The sequence below is a fragment of the Misgurnus anguillicaudatus genome, chromosome 10 (assembly GCF_027580225.2).
Source record: "Misgurnus anguillicaudatus chromosome 10, ASM2758022v2, whole genome shotgun sequence".
Lineage (NCBI taxonomy): Eukaryota > Metazoa > Chordata > Actinopteri > Cypriniformes > Cobitidae > Misgurnus > Misgurnus anguillicaudatus.
The window spans coordinates 9,134,509-9,157,739 of NC_073346.2; the positions used below are offsets into that span (position 1 = coordinate 9,134,509).

The 23,231-nt window shown below is 40.0% G+C and overlaps 1 protein-coding gene across 2 annotated transcripts; it reads right to left on the minus strand.

Annotated features, from left to right (window-relative positions):
- Nucleotides 1-514: 514 nt before the first annotated feature.
- Nucleotides 515-7,114, minus strand: nrsn1 (neurensin 1). 2 transcript variants are annotated; one of them, XM_055211763.2, is made up of 3 exons: nucleotides 6,968-7,114; nucleotides 4,485-4,691; nucleotides 515-2,370 (listed from the first exon to the last, which is right to left on the minus strand). In XM_055211763.2, exons 2-3 carry the CDS (start codon nucleotides 4,680-4,682, stop codon nucleotides 1,972-1,974), a joined length of 597 nt encoding a protein of 198 aa, XP_055067738.1. In that variant the 5' UTR covers nucleotides 4,683-4,691; nucleotides 6,968-7,114; the 3' UTR covers nucleotides 515-1,971. The 2 variants fall into 2 exon arrangements, with proteins under 2 accessions (XP_055067738.1, XP_055067737.1); XM_055211762.2 differs by having other exon boundaries at nucleotides 6,958-7,111.
- Between the last annotated feature and the right edge of the window lie 16,117 nt (nucleotides 7,115-23,231).

Consider the following 23,231-nt stretch of genomic DNA (forward strand, 5'->3'; position numbering starts at 1 on the left):
AGATCTGGTGTAACCATTTACTTGCACTCACGTTGTCTCAAAATATTTGTTCTGCTGAACACAAAATAATTTATTTTATAAAATGTTAATAACCAAACAGATCTGGGGCACCATTAACTTCATTAACTTCTTACCTACTATGAAAGTCAGTGGTGCCCCAGATCTGGTGTAACCATTTACTTGCACTTAAATTGTCCCAAATCTTTATACATTTATTTGTTCTGTTGAACACAAATTAACATATTTTATAAAATGTTAATAACCAAACCAATCTGGGGCACCGTTCACTGCAATAGTATTATTTTTTTCCTACTATGGAAGTCAATGGTGCCCCAGATTTGCTGTAATGATTTACTTGCACTCACGTTGTCCCAAATCTGTATAAATGTATTTGTTCTGCTGAACACAAATATTTAGAAAAAATGTTAATAACCATACAGATCTGGGGCACCATTCATTGCAATGGTATTATTTGTTCCTACGTTGGAAGTCAATGGTGCCCCAGCTTGGTTTCCTTTGTTCTGCTGAATACAAATAAATGTATACAAGTTTGGAACAACTTGAGGTTGAGTAAACAATGACAGAATTTAAATTTTTGAGTGAACTATTCCTTTAACAAGCTTTGACACCCTCAAAAAATTTCAACACACTGCTTTTTACACAATATCCCCCATCTTAATTCATTGAATGGATATTCAAAACAAACAGATACAGTTCACCAAACTTTCTTGAAAGCGGTTTACAACAATTTCTGAAATGCAAAATATGGTCAAACTTTCAAAGCACTAAGCAAAGTAAACTATCAAGACAGCAAATACACGAAATCATTGATGTATTATGCTTTCAATTCCTACTAAAAACAAAACTAAATAGAAAAAATGAAACCGACTATATAGAGTGGTAGAAACACAAACTGCAAGAAAGTGGCATGGTCCCAAAACATTAGCCCAAGCACACGAAACTCTTAACAGGCTGCGCTCCAATGAGTGTAATTACCAACAGACAGTGACTGGGCCTAATGTCCTCTTGAGAAAATGGAGGCTGCAGCAAGAATTAAGTGCTACACAATGAGAGGATATTATATAATCCCACAGGCATCTCTTGACGTTAATCTATTTTCGCCCTTGACATTGCGAGCGATGATGTATTTGAGCAGAAAGGAGAGATGTTTGTTATCGAGAGCGAGTTTTGGCTTTGCCTGTCTGAAACACATTGCCTTCTGTCAGGTAACTATTGATTGACTGGAGCAATAGACGGTAACGCATTAAAATATGTGTGCCCAAGGTGACAGTAATGAGCCAATGTGAAGATTTTGAACAAGCGACGAAATATTGTTATCGCTTCTGTTGACAGCGTTTGTAAGGCGGCAATGATGAATTATCCGGTAATACAGAGGGTCCTGATAGACTTTCATTTTGCTTGTTTATGAGTTTTACCAAATTACTGTGTAATACGACTCTCTCTCATATATCAAGTTGGAAATTGTGATTGCGAATCTATTTACGGTTACCAATACAGAGGAAGCTTGTGAAATCAGAAAGAGATCCTTCAGTTTTTATTTTAGCTTATTCGATAATGCACATTTTAGTATACACAGACTAAATATGACTTGACGCCTCGAGAATATATCAGAAGTGGCTCTCAAGAACAGCCGACTAATGCCGATCATAGCATTTTAGTTGCCTAGCGGTTGTTATCGGCTGTTAGCGTAGCATGTACAGTATGTTTGTGCTGTATATCTTTATTCAGGAGCACCAGTGTAGTGGCGTAATGATCTACAGGGTACAGTTACATTAATGCCTTATCACCATAAATACTCTTGGTACTCTTGGTCAATATAGACGAATGATACGCATCAGAGAAAGTGCAATGTTATCTATCTCTACTGTTCCTGGTTTGCTTTTGCACGAAACCCGGTTATAGCTGACCTTTAACGGGGTCGTTTCGTTTGTAAAGGTTTGGGGGCGGAGGTCAGGTCTCCGCCCCGGGTTGGACGCTCTGCACCTTAGAGAGAGTGACAGGCACCTTGCCCTCTCCTGGGGTGGGGGCGCGGGAGATCGGTTGAACGGAGGCCTGGATCTCGGCTAGGCGATCTTTGAAACGCTGTTGCAGTCGGAGCTCTTCTTTGGAGGTGCCCTGAGAGCAAGCAGCCAGCAGCAATCCCACCGCCATACCACTGCCACCGACGCAGAACAGAACGGCTCCGGCCAGCTTACAGGCATCCAGCGCACGGTTGAAACGCACGGCACGGCCGTCCACGAAGAGCAGCTCGTCTTCACCGAAAGCTTCCAGCCGAGGGGGAGTGGCATAGCCCACCAGCAGCACTGACAACCCGGCTACCAGAATGAGAGCTCCAAGCGCAAGACAGACCTGAGGTGTAAAGATATACACAGAGAGAGAGAGAGAGAGAGAGAGAGAGAGAGAGAGAGAGAGAGCACGATAGATAGATAACATTGTGAATTCTTGCAATATTATGTACTTATGTCTCAACTTGAAAAGACACAAATCTGAAAAGGCAACAAATAGACAGATCACAAACTCTTTAGGTGGAGTCTTACGCTTTTGCTTGTGCACTGAAAAAAATAATTCATTAAATTTAATCACTTTTTTAAGGTAAGTGGTTGCAATCAATTTAAATAAGCTACATTTAAACCCAAAAGATTAGTAAAGTAAAATGAAATAAAAAACTTTTGTTTAAATGTAGCTTAAATAAATTGATTGCATTCACTTACCTCAAAAAAATTGAGTAAATTGAATGAATCATTTATTTCAGTGTGGGGAGGGCACCTACCCGCAGACAGGGGAACTAAAATATTTTAACATTAGCGAGGGATTAAGGATTCATAATTTTCAAATATGGTTTAAATTAATTAAAAATATGTTGCCTTAATTTACACGGTCTACTCACTCAATTAATAGGATAAGACAAATAAAATAAGAAAATATTAATTATATTATTTTTATTTAATTCCTAGCTCAGACAAACTCATAATTGACTCTGGTCACGGTCGGGGCTGTGCTACGCACAGCTATCAAAACCTGGAAGAAAATAGCCTAATCTGATTGGCTGGTTTGACTCACTGAAATATTTACAAGGGTGATAAAATGAACACTTTGGATATACTGTAGGGTTAGTCCAACTTTAAGGTTTGTGCCTACAAAATTTGAAGATTTGGTACTTGGATCCAAGTAAACAAGTTGTCTATGGTAGCAGAAGTTGTCTATGGTATCAACAATCAGCATGTAAGGCTTTTGGATGGGCTAAAAATGCTTTTTTAACTCGTAAATTAAAAGAAAACGTTGCCCTGCCAATGATGAGTATTTTCGGCAATCCGTAATACCGCTATTTTCAACATGATGGCGCTCTTCCGCAATTTATAAAAGCTGGAAGAATCGGCCTAGGGCAAAGAGCTTTATATCTGTATGTTTTGATCATCGCTCTGAATCTGATCTCTTTCAAAAGTCCTTCACAAAAATAAAATTATCTCAGCTTGTTTGCTCAAAATTTGGTGTTTTTGAAGAAACATACCCATATTTGACAGGTGATAAAAAGGGAACCAATGAAGGTAGGACGAGACTTTTTTTTTTTTTTTAAAGCAGAGGGTCTGTTCTTTTATTTGATATGTTGTATTATATATTTAAAAAAAGAACATTTTCTGGAAGGCATTAATCTTTTGTAAAATTCATGAAAAATGCTTCCTCTGGCTGGCAACTTTTTAAAAAAATGCTGGCGGGAAAGAGTTAAACAGCACTAAGCTGTGATTGGTCAATGTGCATGTCAATCACACAATATCTTTCTGTCTAACTGGGAGAATTTTGGTCAGAATAAGATTCAAAGTGGACAATGCTAAAAGTTAAAATGAAGGCAACATAAGGGGCTGATCACACCAAACGCATTTATGGCAGTTGCAGGCGCCTTTTTTTAAAGATATTCTATGGGCACGGAGCGTATGCACGCTGTTTATGCGCGGCGAGCGCCTTGCGGTTTTTGCTGCCAGCTGCAGCACACGCTTTTGAAGGAGCGCTGAGAGCGGAAAAGCGCCCGACGTCATTTGCGTCTTTCCCTTGTCCAATCGAATGAGGGGAGAGGCGGGCCTTACGTTGTGGTGAGAGAAGTTTACAGTTGCTTTGAAGAACGGGACTCCACTCGCTCACTCTCTCCTGCGTGTTTGTGCACCTCTCAACCTCAAACAAGGTCAGAGCAAGCGCCCTCTTTTTAAAGTTTCTGCTAATATGACAGTTAACAGCAAAAGAGCGCTCACGCTTCAATATTTGATTGACAAGACAGCTGACTCAGTGGTTGCCTAACAATATTAAAAGCCGCGTCGCACTGCTCTTTTTTTTAAAGTTTGCGTTTCCAAGCGTTAAAACACGTTTGGTGGGATTAGGCCCTACATTTACATTAAATAAATACTGTTGCTAAAAACCTTATCGAGTAAAAGTAAACGTTGTATGTGAAAAGAGAGGTGAACGTGAAACATCACCTTCCAGAGGACAGAGCTCCAGCGATTAGGCGATCTCTGTGTCTGAAAATCTTCATCGCGCTCCCAGATGGAGGCAGTGCACTCCTCATAGAACTGGTGCAGGTAGGAACGCACCCCGTAACCTTGGTAACCGCTGCTGAGGGCACCGTGGCCCTGCTCAGCATAATCCGACCCACAGACTTCTGAGCAAGAAGTCATGCTTCACATCTGCATATACATATAGACACATAAACAAACATTTGTAGTTTTATGATTTAACACTGAAATATGCTCACATGATCATATCTTTGCATTTGCTTGATATTTCTTTGTAACCTATAATAGAGGGAATATAAAAAGAATCATTTCAGACCAAAATCGGTACATTATTTGAATGTGCCCAATGTCAAATACTCCAAATACTGATGTCGTACTCCATTCATGGGCGGTTTCCCAGACAGGGTTTAGATTAATCCAGGACTATGCCTTAGTTATTTTAGGACATTTAAGTAGTTGTTACAAACAAACCTTACAAAAAACTATACGTGTGTGTATCTTGAGACGAAACAATTGCACTGATATATGTGAAAATATGTCATTGCAAGGTGTTTTAAAATTAAAGCAGCTTAAACATGCATTTTAGTCTGGGACTAGGATAAGCCTTGTCCGGGAAACCACCCACAAAAAATAAACTGATATTTAAGAGTCTAAATCCATGTCAAAAGTCATTTCTGCCCTATTGGTGTCAACAATATTGACGGTTTATCCTAACTGGTGTCCTGAACACTACAACTATCTGCTATTAGTCAGATAAACAGATAGGTTTGCTCTTAAATCATAAGCTAAGCCAATGTTGTCACTCTGGATGTTAAACCAAACAGAGCAAAGTTAAATCGCTGCAGTGTTTGGACCGTTTCCTGTCTGCGGCAGCGAATTTTTGGGATCTTGATGTTGTACCTTAGGCCTGCTCCTGTGACACATCATACATCAGCAATAAATGATGCCAGAGGGCTGAAAGCTTAACTTGATTCTTCTTCTTCTATATCTCTCTGCCTCTGTTTTCTCTAATCTTTTATGCTAATTTCATTGTAAAACTGTTAGATATCTTCAAATGCTACGTTTACGCTGTGAGTTATGGATGCTGCCGAGGTTCGGATATTAATATTTCTGAAAGAGGGTTTGTATTATGAGAAAGCAGAGCCTAAGCGAGGGGAAATGAGGTTGTTAGTTTCCTGCAGAATGCTGTAATTAAATCTCGGCTCACTGTGTACCTGCTGAAACTGATTAGGAAATGACTCAGCTTTCACCCAGCAACTGTCTCTACCTTCTCTCTCTCTCTCTCTCTCTCTCTCTCTATCTCTCTCTCTCTCTCTCTCTCTCTCTCTCTGATTAATTACTTGTGATTTTAATTATGATGTTTTGACTCATTTTATAATTATAAATGAATACAAATGTAAGTCACACTTTACAATAAGCTTGTATTTGCAAATGCATTAGCTAAATGAAGTAACAACAAAAAATATAGTTTTTCATCATTTATTAATCTTTGTTAATGTTAGTTAATGTCAGTATATTAGCATGAACCATTATATAAATGCTAGCATTAGTAGCATTAGCAAACAAATACAAACTTATTGTAAAGTGTTACCCTAATGTATGTCTACATTTGAAATGCTATGAATGTTACACAATACTGGGATATCAGATAATGCTGTCAACATAACGATGTGTTTAATATTTTTATAGGATTTGTTATGGCAGACACAGTTTTTATAATATCACAAAATTAAGCTGGCATGGAATATACAAATTTAATATTTTTTTCTCCAAAATAATCAAAAGAACATCGGGTATGCTTCTGTAGAAGCAGGAAAGCCTTTGGACTAGAGCAGATAATATGGGCACATTTTGTGCTGATTTAAATAATCAGAAATCCTGTAAGTATACGTTAAAAATCAATAATAAGTGTGGTCTTAAACTTTTTATAAAAATAAAATGTGACCGTAAGGGCTTTGCTGTTATTGAATGCCGCTGTCCTTGGTGCTGAATGCCTCTTAGCGTGCAGTGCCACGTCATAAATGACGCCACACTGATGTCCGTGCCATCTGATGTTTTCTGAACATTTGAGACATCATGTTCCCTAAACACTAAACGCGATGTCTCAAGAGCTATTTCAACTCATTATAGATTTCTAATTATATAGGCTAGTGAACGTCTATTAATATCTCACATGTACCTACAAACATTTAAACATATATGCGGTCGTTCATTCGACATATCATCACTGACGTAGCCTATCTTAAACGCGATTAATATTTAATAGTATATTTGAAAAAGCATGCAACAGTGACAGTCTATTCATCCACGCTGTGTCCTTCATCACAGATATAACGCAAACATTTAGTAACGATGCTATCGATATAACAGCTATCGCGATGACTTTAAACAGCTTGGTTAAATGAACGCATGAGTATAAATGAATAAATATGAATACCTGTCATTACCAGGCAGACGGGAGAGTGATCGCTGGCTGCAGATCTTCTCTCTGCTCTCATCACTCTGCGCTCTCCAGCCGTCGACGAGCCTGACTCAGTGCGACGCAGTGCGCATGCGCAACATTAAAAAGCGAAGGTCGAGATTCTCTCCTGATAAGAAGAGGAAGCGTTTGCCAGCCAAGCCACCTGGAAAAGTGTGATACGCGCGATGTGTCTGCGTAGTGGATGGATGGCCACCCTTAGATGCATTTAAATGGGGCTTAAATCCATTATGGAATAAAAATGCAAGCTTTGCTGTACCACATATTCATTTATTAAAAAACACCCAAAAACCAAGAAGGGATGCTGACTGTTACACTTTTTAAGCCAGTGATTGATACGCAGAGGTAAATCAAAATTACCATAACCACTAAGATCCTTAGTTATCCCGCACATAGAGCCTGCAAGCATAATCTGAGCATGCACTAGAAATTAATTTCACTAACTAGTTTGTTCACAAGTACTGCCATGGTTTCAGAACATGGATGACTAGTACATCCGAATCTGCAGTATAACAAATACCTGTATGGCAGACTCTGAAGCACACAATGGATGGATCTCATGAGGTCACAGTCACATGCAGAGGAACTTACAAAAAAAAAAAAAATAGAGGTGACGGCTAATGCTGATTGGTTTTTGGTTAAATTATAGTCTATGTATTGAAGAAAACTTGAGTAAATTATTTTTCAGCTCAACCTGATTTTGCCAAGTGATAAACTGTGTTGACCCAAGGACAACATTTTTGTACATAAAACCTACCCCAACCCTAATTATAACTGAACCCTAAAAACAATGGTCTAGAAGCAGCTAATCTTGATTGTAAGATTAAACTTAAAACAAACTGTAAATGTATTTCTGAAATCTGATTGGTTGATTAAAATGTTGTCCCAGGGTCACGTGATGTTGCCCTGAGGACATCAACCACTTGGCAAAATCTGGAGAGCCTCATTGACCTCATATGACATCATAGGTCAACAAACATACATGAGAGTGGAAACAATGGTGGATCTAATGTCACAAAATGTATTCATACTTCACAAATCCTGTATACACTCACCTAAAGGATTATTAGGAACACCATACTAATACTGTGTTTGATCCCCTTTAGCCTTGAGAACTGCCTTAATTCTACGTGGCATTGATTCAACAAGGTGCTGAAAGCATTCTTTAGAAATGTTGGCCCATATTAACATGATAGCATCTTGCAGTTGATGGAGATTTGTGGGATGCACATCCAGGGCACGAAGCTCCCATTCCACCACATCCCAAAGATGCTCTATTGGGTTGAAATCTGGTGACTGTGGGGGCCATTTTAGTACAGTGAACTCATTGTCATGTTCAAGAAACCAATTTAAAATGATTTGAGCTTTGTGACATGGAGTAGCCATCAGAGGATGGGTACATGGTGGTCATAAAGGGATGGACATGGTCAGAAACAATGCTCAGGTAGGCCGTGGCACTTAAACAATACCCACTTAGCACTAAGGGGCCTAAAGTGTGCCAAGAAAACATTCCCACACCAATACACCACCACCAGCCTGCACAGGCGAGCTCGTGCAAATTGTTGCGTCTTTTTCCTATTTGTAGTGGAGATGAGTGGTACCCGGTGGGGTCTTCTACTGTTGTAGCCCATGCGCTCAAGGTTGTGCGTGTTGTATGCTTTGCTGCATACCTCAGTTGTAACGAGTGGTTATTTCAGTCAAAGTTGCTCTTCTATCAGCTTGAATCAGTCGGCCCATTCTCCTCTGACCTCTAGCATCAACAAGGCATTTTCACCCACAGGACTGCCGCATACTGGATGTTTTTCCCCTTTTCACACCATTCTTTGTAAACCCTAGAAATGGTTGTGCATGAGATTAGATAGTTGCATTAATGAGAAATTTAACAGGTGTTCCTAATTATCCTTTAGGTGAGTGTATACTCTCATTCTGGTGTAATAATCAAGGACTTTGCCACAGCACAGCAGCCAAAAATAGTCCCCTTAGTATCTTTCAATTGCAGGGGACTATTTTCGGGCGCTGTTTATTATCATTGCGCCTCCTGCAGCCATGTTACGGCAACAAAGTCTTTGATTATTACAATTTACGATTAACTGAGAATAAAAGTCAACTTTATAATTGCTAATTTTCTGAAATAAGACAGTCTTGATGATGTATGCAGTCTACAAATGCGACCTCCAGAGGCTGCAGCCTTCAGATTGAGAAACAGCCCATTTGTCATCTTTTGACAAGTTCCCTTGTTTCTTGTGTAATTTCTCCTTTGGGTGCTGTTGTCACGTGTTCCTCGTGATAATGCATTTAAGGCCTATTGTTCCACTTTAGTTTTGTTGTGCATTGGGTTTATGTTCCTGAACTTTCCTCATGTTTTGAAATAATTTCAAGGCACTTCAGTGTGAATTTAAAGCATTAAGAAAGGAAAACATAATGAAACGAATACAACGCTAATGATTTTAAAACATTCATTTAGTATAGCATGGAACAAATGCAATTTCTTATCATTTTTAGTTGATCCAGGTCCATGTGCCCTTGGGCATGTACTAAAAATATATTTCAATCCATATACTGTATATATCCTGTATGCACCAGTGTGGCCATATAATGTCTTAATTGGTTCTCCAGCACAGCAATAAGATTGACTTGGGAGCAAATTAAGATGTTTGGGTGTGTAGTGGATCACATTACAGTGTTCATTCCATTTACTTCCATTTATACGCATACAAATGCGCCAAACTGACGCAAGCCTGTGCAAAACATTTCGACCATTAATTGACCAATATGTCAAAGCGTGGCCTTTTCAGGTGGAAGAAACACTGAAAATAACAGTATTGCACAATCCTATTTTGCACAATAATAATAAAAGCAACCATAATGGTCCATGATGTGTGCAGAATCCATGATGTGTGAATAAAAAAACAACACTTTAGCGTGTGATATCATACGCAGTCCACATACGCAAGGGTGTGTTAGAAATTTGCATGCTGAAAGGCGAGTGTGATCAAAGCTTTTTGCTAAAGTAGTCGAGACAAAGTTGTTATTGAAATGAAACGTTACCGAGGACTCCAAGTAAGGATGGATATGAAAGAGCAACCGCTGTGGATAATCCTCTGATTCATACTGGTTGTGTGACTCATCAGTGTCAACATCTTGTGTCATAACACACAATAATCAACATTAATCAGAACTTCCTGTGAGGGCTGTAAATAGATATAGGCCTTCAGATAAAACAATAAGCCTTGTCCTTTAGTTTAGACGTTTAAGGTCAAACATTGTGCAATTTAAATAATCAATATTATGTAATTAACAAAGTAAATAGGGGCTGTCTGTCTGATTTTACTTAACAACATCTTTAAACACAATTTTGACCTCATTGTTGCCCTCAGGCTGTTTTTTTACTCCAATTCCAATACATCTTCACAGGTATGAATTATTTACATTATGTCTGCTCTCCATTTATTGCAAGCTTTAGGCCAAGTGTCACCCACAATGCAATGTTTAAATGACTAATCAATAAGCCTTTTTCAGTCAGATATTTTTACTTGTTGCACAATGCCAAGTTTGACATAGTTCTCACTTTCAGATAGAGCTTTGCTGCCTTCTGTTGCATGGCAGGCAATTCGTCTTTTATTGCCAAACATCTTTCGTCTGTACTGATTTCCTAGACAGTGTTATGCATAAAACTGCTGCTTAGCAAGTTTAATGTATATGCAAATACATTTCGTAAAGCTCCAACACTGTTGGATTATCTTAAAGAGCACCTATTTCATTGCTAAAAAACAATGTTATTTTGTGTATTTGGTATAATACAATGTGTAACTTCATACAATGTGTAATGGTTAAAAAATTACATTATTTTCCACATACTTTTTATATTCAAGTCTAGAATATTCAAGGTCACAGTACAAAGACAAAAGAAAAAACCAAATTAAGATCAATTAGCTACATAGCAATACAATTTGGATCAACAGTACAGATTATGGTGTAGAATAAGCTTAGCTAAACAGATGAGTTTTAAATTGAGATATAAATAATGAAAGAGAATCAATATTACGAAGTTCAGATGGAAGTGAGTTCCAGAGCTGAGGTGTAGAGTAACTGAAAGCTCTATTCCCCAAAGTTACAGGACGGACAGACGGAACAATGAAATGAGTGGAAGAAGAGGATCTAAGAGTGCGAGTCGGTGTGGGAGTATGGAGATTTGTGTCAAAAGAAGAATTTTGTACTTAATACGAAAAATAATGGGAAGCCAGTGTGGCTGTTGTAAAACAGGTGTAATATGATGAATAGAGGGGGTACGAGTTATAATGCGGGCAGAAGAATTTTGACCGAGTTGCAGCTTATGAAGGGTTTTGTGAGGGAGCCCAAAAAGAAGGGAATTACAATAGTCTAGCCGGGAGGTACTAGACTATGAACAAGAGTGGTGGTTGATTGAGTAGTGAGAAAGGAACGAAGCCTATTGATATTTCGAAGGTGAAAATATGCAGCCCGAGTAACATTATTTACATGAGAAGTAAAAGAAAGGGCACTATCAAAGATGACACCAAGACTCTTAACCTGAGATGAAGGAGCTATGAGAGATTCATCAATGGAAATTAGAAATGTTTAATATTTTGTAGATTTTGTGCCTATAATTAGAAATTCTGTTTTATTACTATTTAGTTTAAGAAAGTTTGCAGAAAACCATGATTTTATGTTAGTGAGACAATCAGTAAGAGCAGATGGAGGGAGTTTGGAATGAGGTTTCGTAGAAAGGTAGAGCTGGTTGTCGTCAGCATAGCAACGAAATTTAAACTGATGTTTATGGAAAATATGTCCAAGGGGTAAAAGGTAGGTGATAAATAACAGAGGGCCCAGGACAGATCCCTAGGGTACACCAGTGGTAACGGAAACTAACGAAGAGGTGAATGAGTTTAGTTGAATAAACTGTGTGCGATAAGAGAGGTACGAATTAAACCATTTCAAAGGTGTGTTGGTGATGCCAATAGTGGAAAGCCTGTCTAAAAGAATATCATGGGAAATTGTGTCAAAAGCTGAGCTCAGATCAAGCAGTAGGAGGATGGATAGTAAACCAGAATCAGCTGCTATAAGTAAATAATTTGCCATTTTTAATAGAGCCGTTTCAGTGCTATGAAATGGATGAAAACCAGATCGGAATTGTTCATATAGATTATTACCAGACAAATAAGTATGAAGTTGAGCAGCAACTACTTTTTCAAAAAAATTTGAAATAAAAGGAAGATTAGAGATTGGGCAAAAACTATTAAGGTTATTGGTATTCAATCCTGGTTTCTTTAGAATGGCAGCTTTTTGTAGATCCAGATTTCACTTTCTTTCTGAAATGCACGGATTTGAAAAGCTCTGTGTCCCTGCTTGGCCAGCTAATCTGTACTTTGTGATCAGCCTGAATACCTCTGTCAGCCAGAAATGTGACGCTCCTTACCATGTTTGAAAGATTCGGTCACAATGCAATAATGTTGGTCTTGTCTACATCACCAATCCCAGGAAGTAAACTGCAGTCCAAGAAAAGAGATTTACGTTGGAGACAATATGCTTCAGACCGAAAGCACAATCTTATGCAAAGCATTTCGACCAGTAATTGACAATTATATCAAAGCTGGATGAATTTTTTTTTTACAGTGAATTTTATACAAGCCATTTTCAGCTACTAATGACTGTATCACATCAAACAATTAGCATCATGAAACCTTTATTTGTAATCCTGTCCACAGTGTACTTCCTTCAGAATTGTGGTGAAATGCATTTTGTCTCTTCTTAAACTCTTGGGAATTGCATTGTATCATTTTCTGCATTATTTTTGGAAAATGCAATGAGCAGCTACTGAGAAATGCAAAGCGTCTGACTGCTCGGTGAAGCCGAAATACAGCAGGAGGCCGAGTTGTTCATTCTGCCTGAACAACAGAGAACAACACACATTTCCATATTACTACTTACTATGCATATATATATTTTCTAGCAGTCACTTTAATCCAAAGCAATTTACAAATACATGCCACGATAAACAACAATTACAGTAACTATTATATTTCCATGCTGTAGCTCAGCAGGTAGAGCATAATGCTAGCAACACCAAGGTCACCTGTTTGGTTTCCAGGGAACACATGTACTGATAAAACAATGCATCGTAAGCTGCATTGGATAACGGCGTCTGCCGAATGCAGAAAATGTAAATATCTTGTTTTGACGACCGGTTAATTTGGCAGTCTGAAATAGGTTCATGCACCAAATATTTCCAATTTCATGGTATCTGTGCCGTCATAGCATGTTTCCTCCTCCCCGCAGGGTCCTCGCATCGACATGCGCATACAAGTCATTGACTCAGTGCAAGTCACAAGACACAGAGACCTGGAAGCAGCCTCTAATGTTTTTATCATGGGAGCCGTCTATAGCAACCACTTAATGATCTGTTGCTCCAGTGAAGCTACTCCATCGTAAAGTGTACACAATGGATTCCTGAAATAAGAAGGCTCCATCACCTTTTCACAGCATTTTATAGCCGTTCTGACTTTTATATAGCAGGTTATATTTTTGACACAGTAGAAATCCAGCTCATCGATGTAGATTATGTTTCATTAAATATTTACATGCAGATTTATGACTAGTATAAAATGTGTGGTTAAAAGCCACCATGTAATTTGAGTTGGTTTCAGAAAAGCCTAAACTGTGAATGGCCACCTGGCAGAGAGGTTTGGTTACAGGGTATGTAGCTTTCCCAGCGTGCAATTGAAGATTAGTCACAGTGTATCTCCTGTATATGTAAGGGAATATTTAAACTTCCATTCGTGTGAATAATACAGGTCTAAAATCAGTACTTGTTTCCTCAATTTATTCCATGTTGTTGCTCGACACAGAAGCAAATCTTTCTCTAGCTGTGTTTCTTTATCTGTGTGTGGACAAGCTGTGCCTCTCTCATACCGTTTCTATGGTTACAATCACATAAAGGTCACCTTCTGGAAGTTGCCTGCGAGCATGCGCTGTATGATGGCAATTCAATAATCACACTTGCAATAATGGCTGATAAAAGGAGGTTTTATTAGTGTTTATGTGTGCGCGTGCATGGTGTGTGTGTGTGTCAGTTTTATATTAGCAAGGCAATATTTTAAAACAGACGGTAATTCATTTATCATGCTCTTTAAAAGTGTACGTGTAAATTGCTTGGTCATTAAAGGGAAGGAAATAATATTGCCATTTTCAGGTTTATTACTGCTGTAACCATTTATTTCATCCTTGTAAACATTCAAGGTAAATGCAGTATTTTTTTACTACAGTTCTGTCGAAAAAATGCTGGGAAGTTTTAACTCATGGTTGGGTAAAATATGGACAAACCCAACCGGTGGATGTAACTAATACATGCTGGGTTGTTTTTAAACCTCCATAGCATTTTTAGAGCATGTCAAAATAATAGCAATTTTTTTTGTCTTGTGGGGATAAAAGAAAAGATAAAAGATAAACAATAACAAAAATTAAACATTAAAAAAAATACAATTAAAAAATTAAATGTAAAAAATTTAAAACAATTTAATTTTTTTACAATATTTTTTCGGGTTGCTCGTGTACAAAAAAAGCCACTAAATTAAACGGCTGTAAAATATATCAGATGAATATCTTTTCCAATTTTTTTATAAATCTGTTAATCGCCCTCAATACTGATCAAAACTACCAAATGCTTACAAAATTTCCATGATTTTAACTCTTTAATTGCCAATTTTATAAGTGGTGTCAGTTATTTGATGAATAAAACACACAAAATTACAGATTTTCAATATAAAAAGTGATTGTGGACTGGATTTTTTTAACCCTTTTCACTGTCTTGGGCTTGTCAAAGATTGGTAAAATATTGGCTTTGATGCACTTTTAGTTTTTGTACAGCATCAGTTTTTATTTTTTTTCTCCCTAAGAAGTTGTTCGTGTCTTTTTTAGCCCCATTAACTTCCATTATAACAACATTTTTTGCAAAGCCATGACACCTTATTATCATGCATTCTTGATTATTGGCGGCTTTTCCTTTTGCTAAGAGGTACAATTTGTCATTTTCACTGTTGATGTGGCACCATTAACCCTTTAGTAGGCCTGTGCAAAAAACAGAGCTTAATTTCTGTCTTGTACACCGTGTGTGTGTGTGTGTGTGTGTGTGTGTGTGTGTGTGTGTGTGTGTGTGTGTGTGTGTGTGTGTGTGTGTGTGTGTGTGTGTGTGTGAGTGTGCGCGTGCGTGCGTGTGTGTATGTGAGTGTGTGTGTGTGTGTGTGTGCTGATGTCTGATGCTGCACAAAAACTAAAAATGCATCAAAGCCAATGTTTTTACCATCTTTGGCATGCCCAAGACTGTGAAAAAGGTAAAAAAAATCCAGTCCACAATAACGTTTTATATTTAAAATCTGTCAATTTGTGCCCCCCCCCAAATCAGTGACACCACTTATGAACTTGGCAATTAAAGAGTTAAAATCATGGAAATTTTGTAAACATTTGGTAGGTTTGATCAGTACTGAGGTTGACATTTTTACAGCCGTTTAATTTAGTGGCCTTTTTTGTACAGGAACAACCCGAAAGGATAGTGAATTGGAACAACCCACAAGGGTTAAGGTAAATTAAAGACAGGTGTGAAAATATTTCACACGTTTTAGTGTTTTAGAAGGCTAAAGAATAAGTCTGTACAGTTAGCATGATGCTAGTTTTTCAAACTTGTTGGTCTGGGGTGATTTGTGCCAAAGGGCCTGGGTTAAGTTGTACCAGAGGTGATTTGCTCAAAAAACTACCCACACCCCAAAAACTTGGTGGTACATCCAGAAGGGAGTATAAGTTTATATTCCCCTGCAGCATTGACAAGTGTCCTATGTATAGGCAAGATCAGGTTTCTCCACCCCTGCTCCTGGTGAGCTATCTTCCTGCACACCTGTCTGTAATTATCAAGCAACCCTGAACACATTGATTAGCTGCTTTAGCTGAGTTTAGAGTTAAAATTTGTAGGACTGCTCACCATAAGCAGGGCTGAAGACCCCTGGGGTTGATGATTGGTAGACACTGACTAAAGCAATAGTGTAACACCTTCTGCCACCTAGTGGTTAATGATGACGTCAACAGATTCATGTTCATGTTCTCTGATGAATTAGGTCATAATCCATACCAGTGTTCACAAGCATCTATATATCAACATATATTTATTAGGAGTGAAGAAAATTTGTGTTAATAAATGGCGCATGGAGAAAAGTGATTCCTCAATATTCCAGAAAGTTCCATTAGTCAAATGAAGGAATCTTTTATGTAAATATAAACATAATATAACCAGATCTCTTTGTCTTATACATACAGCCAAAGGCTTATTTCGCTACCCTGCATACAAAAAATTATAAGATCCTTCACTTGAGTTGTTGTAATGGTAGGGTAATCATTTAATAACCAACCCCTGGATATTCACTAATCAGGTTAGCGCCCCAGACAACCTCATCTTAATTTCAAAATCTCTAATGATAGTTTTGATTGGTCATCTGTCACCTCTCCGCGCTGATGTATGGAGTTTTGTTTCATTAGCCTTTGCCTCCCAGGGAGAGCATTAGTTATGGGCTGACTACTCAATTCATCATAACACATTTCTCTTTCTGCATTCTTGAACGCAAATGAAGATTATTTTTGAATTGGAAACATAGGGGTCAACCTTTGCCATATGTGCAAATATGTGACCCTGCCTATGAAAACCCAGCTAAAGTTATTTTTATCATTTATTATTAAATCATCCTACGTAATATAAAGAAAATATAATCTTGCTATCTTTAATATTGATTGAATAAGGCCATGTCAAATATCAAATTTAAGATTGAAATCAAAGTTTGATGCTCATATCATCATTAGATTAAGAGACAAAGCCTGAATTTACAGAAAGGGTCACATATTGTTTATACAATTATCATACTGTAGGTAAAAATGGTCCCTAGCAGTCATTGGGGTGATACCCATCAAAGAAGAGTTCATGTTAGTAACTCAAAGGTACATACTGATACCAAAGAGTGCATATTAGTACCTGAAAAATACATATTGGTACAAAATACACTCACCTAAAGGATTATTAGGAACACCATACTAATACTTGTTTGACGCCCTTTTGCCTTCAGAACTGCCTTAATTCTATACGTGGCATTGATTCAACAAGGTGCTGAAAGCATTCTTTAGAAATGTTGGCCCATATTGATAAGATAGCATCTTGCAGTTGATGGAAATTTGTGGGATGCACATCCAGGACATGAAGCTCACGTTCCAACACATCCCAAAGATGCTCTATTGGGTTGAGATCTGGTGACTGTGGGGGCCATTTTAGTATTGAACTCATTGTCAAGAAACCAATTTAAAATTATTTGAGCTTTGTGACATGGTGCATTATCCTGCTGGAAGTAGCCATCAGAGGATGAGTACATGGTGGTCATAAAGGGATGGACATGGTCAGAAACAATGCTCAGGTAGGCCGTGGCATTTAAACAATGCCCAATTGGCACTAAGGGGCCTAAAGTGTACCGAGGAAACATCCCCCACACCATTACACCACCACCAGCAGCCTGCACAGTGGTAACAAGGCATGATGGATCCATGTTCTCATTCTGTTTATGCCAAATTCTTCAACTGTCCAATTTTGGTGAGCTCCTGCAAATTGTAGCCTCTTTTTCCTATTTGTAGTGGAGTTGAGTGGTACCCGGTGGGGTCTTCTGCTGTTGTAGCCCATCCTCCTCAAGGTTGTGCGTGTTGTGGCTTTACAAATGCTTTGCTGCATACCTCAGTTGTAACGAGTGGTTATTTCAGTCAAAGTTGCTCTTCTATCAGCTTGAATCAGTCGGCTCATTCTCCTCTGACCTCTAGCATCAACAAGGCATTTTCGCCCACAGGACTGCCGCATACTGGATGTTTTTCCCTTTTTTACACCATTCTTTGTAGACCCTAGAAATGGTTGTGCGTGAAATTCCCAGTAACTGAGCAGATTGTGAAATATTCAGACCGGCCCGTCTGGCACCAACAACCATGTCACGCTCAAAATAGCTTAAATCATCTTTCTTTTCCATTCTGACATTCAGTTTGGAGTTCAGGAGATTGTCTTGACCAGGACCACATCCCTAAATGCATTGACGCAACTGCCATGTGATTGGTTGATTAGATAATTGATTAATCAGAAATTGAACAGGTGTTCCTAATAATCCTTTAGGTGAGTGTATATACATACTGTATGTGTATCTAAATTGTACATATTAGGACCTTTTAAAGGGTACTAACCCAGAAAAATTTTGGGATGATTTTTGGACATTTTCCCTGATAATCATGAAGTGTATTCGCACAATGGTAAATGTCAAGGATGTCCAAAATAAAATAAATAAAGTTTAACTGTAAAAATCAATACTGAAACCCTTGTAACATACTCTTTTCAGTACAAAAATGTAAATGGTTTTACCATAAAATAATGTAAGAAAGAATTCCTCATCTTGATATGTACACATATCTTAATCATAAGTTTCAAGGTGAAATATATTTTTTTACATCATGAATTAATTCTCAGGATTTTGCGCATTTGTATTCTAGTCAGTGTCTGTAATGCATTTGCATGTTTTTATGAATAAATCTGATCTGAAATGGATCCAGGTCAAAAGTGAAACACTTAAATGTGAATGGTGAAGTCGTGCAGTGCTGTTTTACAGTACGTGTTGTTTTATAGTCACACTGTACAGTTTCATGTTGGTACCAATACATCACTTTCTGTTTATCTGCTCGCAGCACGCTGCAGTACACCTGTTTTCAGACGATACTACAATACAAACTACTCGGATTATATTGAGTTTGAAAACTTCTCTTCATACCACCCCTCTTTCACGAGGAGCTCGAATTTATCCGCATTATTCCACATCATACATCATCTATACATCATTTTGTCTATACTGCATTAAGTCACTCCAATATTTCCATAAACACATAATATTGCCTTCTCAGGAAACAAAATAATAAAAATCGGCACAGTCAGGTCTACGTCTAGACCCCGGTAGTTCATGTTCTAACGATATTTCAGAGCCGCAATAACCTGCTTAGCGTTCAGGATAGTACATCATTTATGCACTCACTCTGTTCGAGGTTCGAGGTGCGATCGTGCCATGTTCATTTCCCCTGGCATTGTTAATATTAAAAATAAATGTATGGTTGGAGGAAGCAGCAGCAGCAGCGACGTTTAGTGGGAAGTACAGTCTGAGTTATTCGGATCCAGAGGCCATGCACCTGCTTCTGATGGGGCTTTCTGCATGTACCGGCGCATGCACTCCCACATCATTTATCATGCAAAACAGTTCCTCTATCAAAAAATCTCGTACATCTAATGCAGTGTGCTTACTGGGCAGGTGGGGAATGGTTTCTTTATTCTTCGTCTCATTATTTGTATTTTGGATCATTCTTATTTTTGTGCACTCTGTCTCGTGATTTTCCTCCATCCCTCTTTTTGTCCACGTGCACTTTTTATTCCTCCTATAATTGCTCATTTGTTTGAATAGGCCTCAGATTCGGGATTAAGGAACCCCGTCCACATCGCTTTAAGAGAATGGTGCAGGCGGTAAAGCTCGGGCTCCTTCACATAACAAAGGGACGCTGGCGCAAGTCATCTCGGCGTTACCTAGACAGCGGGTGCTCGGCGACAGCCACTCGTGGTTTTGGCTGAGCTCTCTAATTATGCCTGCGGGCTTCTGCTGCCAGCAGGCTGTGCCGAGATGAATAGAAGCAGCTATTTGCTGCTGGGCCTCTGTTTTCACAAAGCCAAAGAGTCTGCGGCCATGGACGAACGGTTTTGCACCTGCCTCCTTCTGCTTTCATTCAACCTCTTTGGAAGATCCCTTTTTGTGAATATCTGATCTCTGCCCCACCTGTCTGTAGATTTCAAAGCAGGGCAGGAGTTTTCCTTGGAAGTGAAAGGTTTGCGTTAATGGATAAAGTGATTCAGAATTTCGAAATAAAAATGCATTTGTGTTTCTTAGGATGTGAGGATATAATAAACCAAATGATAACAACCAATAAATTATTTTATTTATGAAGTTGACCTACTATATGTGACCTATCCTGTTTAGGTGGCATAAGGATTGATTTGACTCATTAATTTCAATCTTTGACACGACCTTCCTGTTAAAGGAAAACATCAGTGTTTTTCAATATTTTACTAGGTTTTTTCCTCAACTTAGATGAATTAATACACACCCTTCTTTATTCAATGCGTGCACTTAATCTTTGTACAGCGCGTCGTGGATGTGTTGGCATTTGGCCTGGCCCCGTTCGTTCTTTGGGATCCAGGCGGGGATGAATTTGGAAGCCACCAAACACTTCCATGTTTTCCTCATTTAGTTTAGCAGCACTTTGACATCGGCGCACAGTAACATCATCACTTCTGACTACTACCGTCTCACTTAAACTTTCGCCAATATTACTGTGCCGAGGTCGAAGTGCTGCAAACTAGGCGCTCTTCTGCCATACAATATAGTTCTCATTTTTTATCTGCTTAAAAATCGCCATGTTTTATTTTGTGCCCCCATACTTACTCGTGTAACTACTTATGTAACAGTCTTTAAATAGGGAAAATATGGAAGTGTTTGGTGGCTTCTAAATTCATCCTTGTTTGGATCCTAAGAAATGAATGGGGCTAGGCTAAATGCTAACACATTCACACACTTCAAGTTGAGCTAAGAACATAGTAAAATATTGAAAAACTGTGGTGTTTTCCTTTAATATTAAACATATCAAAATTATATGTTCACTTTACATTATGTAGATAATTTGATGTAGAAAACAGTAAATAACAAATACATTACTTGGTTTTTACAAACTGGGTCACACATAATTAAGAGCTACTGCTAGTTATGTTACTAGAGCTAGTTGTGAAAGAGTAACATATATGTCACAGCCGGGGGCGGACCCGAATATACTACTGGGCCGCGCCCCTCTTAACTCTTCCACCTCGAGGAGTTTCCCAAGACCACCCCAATGACCAGACAGACGAGTATACTATAATTAAAACAAACTTTATTAAATATTTAAAAGGGGAAAGGGGGAAGGGAAAAAGGGAACTTTAAAACTAATGGCTCTTCTTTGCCTCCAGGGCCACTTGGGGAAAAGACTGGGGGCCGGGGCTCTGACTCAACAACCCGTGGCGCGCTCCGCTTCTCCTGGAGGCAGAATCGAACACAGACAGACCAGGGCACACCCTCCACTGATGTCCGCAGCCCTGGGGGATCCTCGTTCCCACACAGGGCCTCACTGGTTCAGGTAGGTAGTTGCTGCAAGCATAGAACAGATTAGTCCACAGGTTGCGTTACTCACAGTGCCGGGGGATCCTCGTTCCCACACGGAACTCCACTGGTTCAGGTAGGTTGTTGCTATAAGCACAGAACAGGTTATTACACAGGCTGCGTTACTCACAGTGCCGGGGGATCCTCGTTCCCACACGGAGCTCCACTGGTTCAGGTAGGTTGTTGCTATAAGCACAGAACAGATTATTCCACAGGTTGGGTTACTCACAGCGCCGGGGGATCCTCGTTCCCACACGGAGCTCCACTGGTTCAGGTAGGTTGTTGCTATAAGCACAGAACAGGTTATTGCACAGGCTGCGTTACTCACAGTGCCGGGGGATCCTCGTTCCCACACGGAGCTCCACTGATTCAGGTAGGTTGCTGCTATAAGCACAGAACAGGTTATTGCACAAGCTGCGTTACTCACAGTGCCGGGGGATCCTCGTTCCCACACGGAGCTCCACTGATTCAGGTAGGTTGCTGCTATAAGCACAGAACAGGTTATTGCACAAGCTGCGTTACTCACGGTGCCGGGGGATCCTCGTTCCCACACGGAGCTCCACTGGTTCAGGTAGGTTGCTGCTATAAGCACAGAACAGGTTATTGCACAAGCTGCGTTACTCACAGTGCCGGGGGATCCTCGTTCCCACACGGAGCTTCACTGGTTCAGGTAGGTAGTAGGCGAAGCTCTCGTTGTCACGCCCCGGGCGCAAAGCTTGATTTTCTCTCTCTCTCTATAGGATTCAGGCCGCAACAGATGTCACCATCTCGCGTCTCGTCGGAGGCTGGGCAGTTCGAACGCTATAAGCACAGCATACGCACAGCAAGTCAAGCGTAAACACCATCAATCAGTGAAACTCACCCACAGCACTCTTAGACCACGTCACGTGAATTCTTTAAATCGTCCTTGCCACCTGACCACGACGACCTCGAGAGATCGGTTGCGCAACAGCTGGATCCCAAGGGAGGGAGAGATGTATGGTATTCACAAGCCCAGCGTGTCGGTTATCACTTCCCTGGCTCACCTGCACTTCCTCTTTCCCACAGGGCCACTGGTTTACTGGCGGCCGGTGTTTCGTCCACGCTTCTGGTCAACCACGGCTCACCCACGCTCTCCTCTCCAGTGGGGCCAGGGACCTCACGAAACACAAGAACACACACCAGGGTAATCTTTCAAACAAGACATTTGCAGAGAAGTATCACAGCGGCTACTCACGCTTAGTTGCCAATAACCTCTGTTCACGGTGCTCTCGACGGCTCTGTGTCCACTCTTCCTTACATAAACTCTACAATACCCCTACGTTCGCTGACTGCCTCTCACTCTCTTCCCCAGGAGAGCGATCCGACCAGCGTGATCCGTCTGCAAAGCAGCAACACAACGTACACAACGTATGCCAACGACACCCCGTTTGATGTCTGCAAGGTGTTTTTATACCCTGGCTCTTCTCCTTGTCAGCCTATTAACAACCGCTGTGTTAATTTGCCCCACCTGAGCGTGATCAGGCTTAATTTGACTTCGGGGAAACCCCGGAAATGAAATGTGGAAGCCGGGTTCCGCCCGTCGTCCAAATAAAATGTGGAAGCCGGGTTCCGCCCGTTGTTCATTTAGAACGTCACCTGTGACATCCTCCCCCGCCGAAATGGTTCTAGTCCCTAGAACCGCTTCCTGTGACCCACTCTCCGTACCGGATGGGCGGCCGCCCCCGGGTCTCCCGCTGGGGGCGCTGTGGTCGGGGCTCTGGGGCTTCTTCCGCAGGTAAGTCATCCAGCTCTCCTGGAGCCTCTGGGGCTCCTTCAACAGGTAAGTTGTCCGGCTCTCCTGGAACCTCTGGGGCTCCTTCAGCAGGTAAGTTGCCCGGCTCTCCTGGAGCCTCTGGGGCTACGTCGTTCGCTGGACCCACTACGACAGTTACGTCCTCGGGCTCCCTTGGGGCTACT